The sequence below is a fragment of the Thunnus albacares genome, chromosome 19 (genome assembly GCF_914725855.1).
Source record: "Thunnus albacares chromosome 19, fThuAlb1.1, whole genome shotgun sequence".
Taxonomy (NCBI): Eukaryota; Metazoa; Chordata; class Actinopteri; order Scombriformes; family Scombridae; genus Thunnus; species Thunnus albacares.
In genome coordinates, this window is record NC_058124.1 from 24,196,557 (window position 1) to 24,205,398 (window position 8,842).

Genomic DNA, 8,842 nt, shown 5'->3' on the forward strand with positions numbered 1-8,842 from the left:
TAGATAATAATCAGATAATATAATGGGAGCTGAGTGCCAGCTCTAGTCATCTTTACATCTTAATATATTTACATAAATTTGCATCGGCTTACATATTCATTTAGTAATATTGCTGACGGTAGGTATGTACATATGTGTGTGTGTGTGTGTATGCTGGCAAGTTATACTGCTGTTCCCATAAGGTTAATAAAATGTACATAGTTTAACTCTGTTGTCTGTGAACATGTTTCATGTCTGTTATTTTAAAGGATCCTCTAGTGACAGTATCGGAAAGCAGCTGCAGCTATAAAGTCTGATGCATTTTATTGGATAACTGCTGTGCATTAATCTATGTATAATGTATCTGTCCATAACAAATAAAGATTAAATGAAATGAATGAAAATGAAAGTGTGCACATGTTCTTTCAGCACTATAGCTGATGTAACAAAGATTTCTTTCATGTGTGTATCATGAATTCTGGATATTACATGAATGTAACTGTGCTGTATATAAATGTTTATACTGTTCAGATTGTATAGTTTTGATAGAAGATTATAGCATTTTTATGTGGTTTTACTTGTATTCCAACAGGAGGAGTTTAACAAGGTTTTACTTTCATTAGTGTGAGTCATCATCTTCCATAAAATGTTGCAAAATCAGATGAAGCAATGTCAGAAGTTACTAAGCAACAAGATCAGATCAGTACAGACAGTAAAACTTCTCCCTGTGATTCAGATGAATACAGTAGAGTTCAGCTGCAGGGGTTTCAGTTTCAGCCACATTAGTACCAAAGTTCTGCTTCAGGTACTATATGGAGGTTTTTCTTCTTCTTCTTCTTATCATTATTGCCACCTCATAAAAAAACAAAGAAAACAAAAACTAAAATAAACGAAGAAGCCAAAAAGAACGACAGACACAGTTAAACCACATGGTGATGAGTTTCACTTCATGAAATTATGTTAAATTACTATGATCATGGTATGATCTCAATAGCTGTATTTCAAAATGACTTACAGTATTTTTTCACAACATATCGAACCTGCAGTTCATCATAATTAGTTTTAATAGTTTGATCTTATTCCAGCTCTGACTGGAAATCTGTGACATCAGGTCTTTGAGCTCTATCCAGTGGAAAAAAAGAGAACTACAAAGACTAAAAACCACCACAAGGGTTATATCACTATCATGTTAATGCTTTAATATGTAACATAATACAAAACATCTGTTGATAAAAACATATTGCAAACACTCTTTTTGCTTATTAATGTTTTTAACATTTCTGTTAGTCACAAATTAAAAATCAAATTTAAATCAACAAGTTAAGTTACTTAACCACCAAAATAAACCACAGCTGATTGTTGACTCTTGAATAATCATTTGCAAGATGGTTAAAATATTTTTGATGACTCAAAACTAATTAGTAAGTTAATTTTCCCAGACCTGATCCAGGACGACCATATGCTTCGGGTATGATGATATTACTACTTTTATCAGGTAGAAAACTGCATTTAAAACTGTAACATTGTGAAGATATGTAGAAGAAAGAGACAATATCTAAAATATAATAATTAAAAGTTAAAAAAACAAAATCAAGGAAGCAAAACATTAATTAATTCATTTTAAAAAGGTAAGGTAAGGCTCTAAATGATGTCAAAATGTTAAGATACTAACTTCAGATGTATATATCATGCATTTTATACATTATTATTATTATTATTATTATTATTATTATTATTATTATTATTATTATTATTGTTAGTAGTAGTAGTAGTAGTAGTGGTAGTAGAAATATTTTATAGCATTTGTTTTATTATTTACCTGAAAGTATCCAAAAGTTGTTTAAAATGAGAGAAAGTTAATATGCTTAATGCAGAAAATAATTATATTTCAGTTAAAGGGATGAATTAATGGACAGCTGCAGAAGAACTGTGTAACACACATACTACATTTTAAATAAAATAATGATAATAATTTACTGACATCTATACAGATGTATGAACAAAATGGCTCATTGGCATTAGTCATATTATATAATTTTTCTTTGATATTTTTATTGATAAAAAAGGCACAATAAGCTGTAGCTTCAGCGTGCACCTTTTCAGACTGCAGAAATCTTTAAATTGTGTCACTGTGTATTGTTATTATGAGTTATGGCCTTTTAAAAATATAGTTTGACTAATAATTAATCTGTAACCAATTAAAAAATTACAGAAATGTTCTTTTTTGTTTTGTTTAATCTCTTTATTGAAGGCATAATGAATGAAGAACATGGAGTACAGTCTTGGGAACAAAATGCAACCAACTACACATAAAAAATAGAAAGAGAAATAAATAAAATGCAATTTCTTATTTGAAACAAGAGTCCACATCCCTGAGAAAAATTACCCCAATTTTTTTGTTTTGTTTTATTTTTTTTGGCTAGAGCAATGTATTTTATGAACAAAGAGCTTTTCTGCCTTCTTCTTCTTCCTCTAAATAAAACCAGAGTGAAAAATAATCGGCTAAATATGTATTTTTATTATCTTAAAAGAAACATTTTGATTGTAAAGTTTTTCCAGCTCAGAATGGACCACAGACTTTATATAAATGGACTCAGCTGCGCCGCCGGAAATCACCGGTCTTTTGGCGCCATCTAGTGGACAAACTGAAAACTACAACAATAAAAACCATCATGGCGACTACTAGACTCATATCAAGGTTAACGCTGGTCACCGGTACGTTCATATAGATATTTAAATAGTAAAATCTGTGTGGAAGCGGTTTGTTTCTGCAGGTTGTTGTCTTTTATGTGCTTTTGTCGTCAGAGTTGGTCCCATTTTAACCAGCTAGTTAGCTCAGTTTGCTAATGCTACAGCTTGTTCTCATATTCTCGAATAACATTTTGGAAGTTTGTTAGTGTGTTTTTCTACTAATTCAAAACTAGTTTGCTAAGTGGAGGGTTTGGCTTTAGGCAGCTGAATCTTATCCTGGTCCACTACTATCAAACACCGTCATGGTCAGAGCTGATTTAAACCACAATAAAAGTAAAACTGTCGATAAATCTTTGACTCCCAGTCGTGTAAAAGGTGTTTAAGGAAGTATTCACAATTTTCCAAGTCTGTCTTAAAGCAACAGTCAGGTGACCATATAAACACGCTGTAATCATTTCTCCTGTTCATACTGGCTATTAAAAGATCCCCTTCAAATGCACTTTCAATGTTGGGGGGCTAAAATTCACAGTGTGTCCACAGTCATTTTGTGCAAAAATGCATTTAAAAGTTAATGTAGAGCTTATATTCAGCTTCAGTAGTCTGAGTTAGTCATATCAAGTGGATATCTGTCACATTTACAGTCTTTTTAGCATCAAATTCTCTCTTTGTGTTTCCCTGTTGAGCTGTGGTGGAAGTATAGCAATAAAAAGAGGGACTTTGGCACTAAAAAGACTGTAACGTTGAAAGTATTAACTTGATTTGACCGAAGCCTTTTGGTCTCATTTTGGTTTTAGTAATTGAAAATTCAGTTTGAAGGTGGCACAATGACAAGACAGATACAGTATAAATTAGGGCTGCAGGTAAAGATTATTTTCATTATCGATTCTAGATTGTTTTCTCTTGGCTTAATCGATTAGTTGTTTATAAACTTTATAAAATGTCTGAAAATGGGGAAAATCACTCAATCACTTCTTTCCCGAAGCCCAAGGTGGTGTGCAGAAATGTCTTGTTTGTCTAGACCAACATTCAACAACCCAAAAATATTCAGTTTACTATCAAAGAAGACTAAAGAAACCAGAAGATATTCACATTTGAGGGCCTGGATTCTGAGAATTTGGCCATTTTTTCTTAAAACAAAAGACGATTAGTCAATTTTAAAAATAGCTGGCGATTAATTTTTGATTAATCAACTAATTGTTGCAGATCTTGCTTGAACCTCTTGGCTGATGGGAGACAACTTATCACATGAAAATATCTGTAGCTCAAGTTAGTGTCCTGTAGATCTGCAACGATTAATCCATGAATCGATCAGTCAATCAACAGAAAATTAATTGCTAACTATTTTGATCATTTTGAGTCTTTTTTTTTTTTTTTAAAGAAAAAATACAAAAAGTTTCAAGTTGCAGCTTCTCACATGTGAATATTTTGTGGTTTCTTTTGTCCTTTATGATAGTAAACTGAATATCTTTGAGTTGTGGACGGCTGTTTGGGACAAAACAAGATATCTGAGGTTGCATCTTGGGTTTTGGGAAACATTCATTGACATTTTTCACCATTTTCTGACATTTTATTGCTCAAACAACAAATTGATTAATCTATAAAACAATTGACTGATTAATTGATAATGAAAATAATCATCAGTTGCAGCCCTAGTTTCCTGTTTTTTAGTTTCTGATCGACCCTCCTCCCATCAAATATATCCAGAGACAAACTCTCGGCACACAGTTTTCCCTCTGAAAGAATCCTGCAGTAGTTTGGACAACATCTCCTCGTCTGTGCTCGGACCCCCCTGCTGTGTCTTTATGCTGCTTTCTTCCCACCCAGGAGGGGGCAGTGGGATCGGACGGGCGGTATGCCAGCGTTTTGCCTCCGAGGGCGCCTCTGTGGTGGTCGCTGACATTAGTGAGGAGTCGGCCAATGAAACTCTGGGAAACCTACCGAGTGACCTCAGAGGCCAGGGTCACATGGCGGCCGCGGTCGACGTGTCATCAAAAGAGAGTATAAAGAAGCTGGTTACAAGTATACAGGTGTGTTACAGACAGAGAAACACCCCAACTCATGTTCTTTTACCATTAAAGTCAAAATGATCAACAGTTATTGATATATCTCTTCTTCTATTAGTCATAATCGTGCTCTTCCTCCACAGGCTCATTACTTCCAGCCTCCCTCAGTGTGTGTGAACGCAGCAGGCATCACCCAGGATGACTTCCTGCTCAACATGGAGGAGGATCAGTTTGACAAAGTCATCCAGGTCAACCTGAAGGTACAGAGCTGTGACACCTGTTCTGACCAGGTGACTGGCTGCAGGAGAGCTTGTCCTTAACACCCAGTTTAAGACAAAACCAGCGTCTGAAGTGGTTTTAATAAAGCACAGTGAGAGGGTCAGGTCTGCTTTTCACCAGGTATTTTACTGGTGGTATAATCTCTGGATAATAAAAGGGGTATTTCTCACTGAGAACAGTAACTAATGTGTTAATTTTCTAGAGAAGTCAAGAGGATTTTGACACTTTAAAGGAAAATAGTAGCTTGTGTTTAATATCCTCCTGTAACTATTTTGAATTTTCAGTTAGTTTTCAGCTATTTTTCTCCACAACAAAACCAAACTGCAGCAGAATTCTGACTATTTTTCCACTTTTCAACAGTTTAGTATTAGGCTGCAACTATGATTATTTTCATTATTGATTAATCTGTTTATTAGTTTCTTGAGTAATCAATTAGTTTTTTGGTCTATAAAATGTTTCCAAAAGCCAAATGTGACATCCTAAAATGTTTTCTTTTGTCCCGGCCAACAATCCACGATCCAAAGTTGTTGTTTACTGTCATAGAAGACTAAAGAAACCAGAAAATACTCATATTTGAGAAGTTTAGACTCAAAACAATGAATTGATTATCAAAATAGTTGGCGATTAATTTAACAGTTGACAACTAGACAGTTAATTGATAAATCGTTGCAGCTCTGGTTTAGTAATATCCTCCCTGCTTCAATCTGTGTGTATAACTTGAAGCCTCTCGTCCTCTCTGTTGAAATACTGTAGGTTAGTGCTGCACGCTGAGTTAATGACAGAACAGTGTGAAGTGATTTATTCAGTCATCTTTCCTTTCGTGTCTGTCAGGGTTCCTTCTTGGTCACTCAGGCTGTTGCTCAGGCTCTGGTGGCCTGTGGAGCACCCAAAGGATCCATCATTACTGTGGGAAGCATCGTGGGCAAGGTAAGATACCAGCAGGTCTATTTTACTTTTTTAAAATTTAGCTGAGGCTTTTAAGCTTTAAGCTCAGAAACATATAACAATAATAGTCTAAAACAGATGAAGCACAAGTTTTCTTTGTAAATATTAGTAGACAAGGGACAGTAAAGGACCATATTTGTACTTTTTTAATTATTGTTTTCCAAGGAATTACATAAGAGATACACTGAGCAATCATCCATCAAGAACTTTGCTTTATTCTAATCTAAACAGATTATAAATTCAAAAGCTGGTTTTAAAATCACAAATCTCAGGATTTAGTGAAGGATTTGTGGAGTTTTTATAAGCATCAGATGGATTTGAGTTTTTTCTGTTGAATAAAAAACTAAATCTATATTTTCCCTGTTTATGTGGACTTATCCTTGTATCCTTGTGGTTAATGTTCGTAGGTTGGAAACATCGGACAGGTAAATTACGCTGCCTCTAAAGCTGGAGTGGAGGGTTTAACCAGGACGGCTGCCAAAGAGCTCAGCAGGTTAGAAAAACCTGACACACAAATAACAGATCAAGACACATGGAGCTGATTGAATTTTAATGATTGGAAGAAAAAAAACAAAACAAATCCTTTGCTTTTTCCTTGTCTTCTCTTGTCTTTCAGGTTTGGGATTCGGTGTAACTGTGTGCTGCCAGGTTTTATATCGACTCCGATGACGGATAAAGTACCAGAGAAGGTTATAAGCAAGGTACAGCACACACACGGGTACACACACATCTAGTGAGGAGAAAAATAAAATATCAGCCCAAATTGTTATATAAGACAGGAAAGCAACATATGGAAACTGCAGGAATTAAAGTCTAAATAAAATGTAAAATTACTTCAGTTTACCTGCTATATCTTGTTGTATTTTAAGTTGTTTAAATGCAGTTATTGGTGCTTCCTAAAAACTTTTACTTCCTAGAAATTGTGACCTTATTTTGTTGCAGTAAACGTTAAAGGGTCATTTCATCCAAACTATTAAGAAAGTGCAAGAAAAAACAGTGTTAAAGAGGACGTCACTGTTGTTTTACTGGGGAGCAGAAGTGTGAGGGAGGAGAAAGAGCAGAGGGTCCAGATTATCTTTTAAGGTTTACTTTGATTGAAGTCTTTATTAAAGGGTCAGTTCACACAAATCCTCAGCCACCAAGACAACGGAGGTTCATCTGTGCTGCACAAAGACTCATTAAATATTTAAATTCAACAGTAACTTGTCTTTCCAGGAACGATGTTGAGGTTAGTCAGGATGATACACTGACCTCAGTGATAACAGTTTTTCATTATGAACTATTTTATACTAAAATAAAACTTGTGTTATTCTTGTCTTGTTGTGTGTGTTTCAGATGAAGTCCTTAGTGCCTCTGGGGAGGATGGGTGAGCCTGCAGGTCAGTAAAGACATGTGATCTTTACAGAGTTGTGCTGACTTCGAATCTTTATTCCCTTTTTTAAAAAGATATTTTAAATGTTTTGTTGTAGTTTTCTGCTTCAACATTTTGAATGTGGGTTTCAGATTTCTCTCTGTATCAGCTGCAGCTCAACTAGTTCCAAAGGATTTTCCTAATTCCTCACCCAAACCTTTGATCATCTTTATCTCACTTAAAGGACGCATTCACAAATATGTCCTAAAACAACAGTCAGGAGCCCAAATGAACGCTGACATGTTTTTCTTGCTGTAGTCATTCCTCCTGTTCATACTGGCCATTAGAAGATCCCTTCTTAAGGCACTGACAGTGTAAGTGATGGGATACAAAATCAGCAGCCTTGCTTCCAAGCAAAAATGTATTTAAAATTTTATTTGAAGCGTATATGAGGTGTCAGCTGTCCAAAGTTTCCAAAGTCTCTTTTAGTGCCAAATTCCCACTTTTTGTTACAATCTGTCCACTGCACTTTAACAAGAAAATACTGGCCATTGAGACACAAAGACTGTAGATATCCACTTTATATGACTAACTTGGACGGCTGAAGCCTCATAATATCTTCAGATAAACTTTTAAATGCATTTTTGCTCAAAACGAGGACTGTGGATTTTGTCCCCCATCACTTGGATAGTAAGTGTATTTGGATGAGATCTCAATGTTCATTTGGACAACTGACTGTTCAAGGCAAACTTGAAAACTGTGAACCTATACTTTAGGTTTGTGAAGTGAAATACCAGGAAGGATGCATGTCTGACATGCTGTGACTTCATCTGACTTGTTTCTTTCGGTGTCTTTCTCCAGAGGTCGCTGATGTCTGTGCCTTTCTAGCTTCAGATGACTCTCGATACATCACAGGAGCCAGCATAGAGGTTACAGGTAAAATAAAAAAACTCTCTCACTTTATGACCAAAGTTAAGATATTTGTTTTCTCAGTATGTTTGCAGACACCTATCAGCTTCATTTATGTCTTATGTTTCTCTTTCTGTCAGGTGGACTTTTCATTGGATAAATCAGCTGTCCGTCACTTTGATAAAGACCAATAGGAGGCCAGTTTCTGCATAATTAATTTAATTGTTAAAGTGATTCTACTTTTCATAGCTGCTCAGTCATGATTATGTTTTATAAATCTGGTTGTGAATATGTACTGTACAGCATGAAGCTACTTTTTGTGCCAATAAACACTACCAGTGTTTGTAATGTTTTTGTACATAATGCATTTCAATATTTATCTATAAAATTGAGTTAAAGTCATGTTTACTCCTTCATATGTCTATGATGCCAGTGTCTTTCCTATCCATGTTTGGGGGAAGTAGGAATTGAACCGGCCACTCCAGATCTACAGACATTTTCAGAGGTTTATGTTGAGAACTCTGCCACCAGAGCCTCTTCACATTTTCTTTTGTTCTCTAAGAGTTTTTCGTTATATGCTCTGGATGTTGGCCTGCTGGAAATTAAAGGGCTGAGCAGGGTTTGAACCTCTGAACTCTTGAACTTAACTCACTGAGCCGTCAAGCTCCTCTGCTTGTTTGACACG

The 8,842-nt window shown here is 35.4% G+C and overlaps 1 protein-coding gene across 1 annotated transcript; it reads left to right on the top strand.

The window, feature by feature from the left end:
* Positions 1–2,588: 2,588 nt before the first annotated feature.
* On the top strand, positions 2,589–8,559 carry hsd17b8 (hydroxysteroid (17-beta) dehydrogenase 8). The gene is made up of 9 exons (XM_044335035.1): positions 2,589–2,694; positions 4,495–4,697; positions 4,817–4,933; positions 5,784–5,879; positions 6,305–6,390; positions 6,514–6,598; positions 7,233–7,275; positions 8,110–8,184; positions 8,298–8,559. The coding sequence occupies exons 1-9, from the start codon at positions 2,652–2,654 to the stop codon at positions 8,315–8,317; spliced, it is 768 nt and encodes a 255-aa protein (XP_044190970.1). The 5' UTR covers positions 2,589–2,651; the 3' UTR covers positions 8,318–8,559.
* Positions 8,560–8,842: the final 283 nt, after the last annotated feature.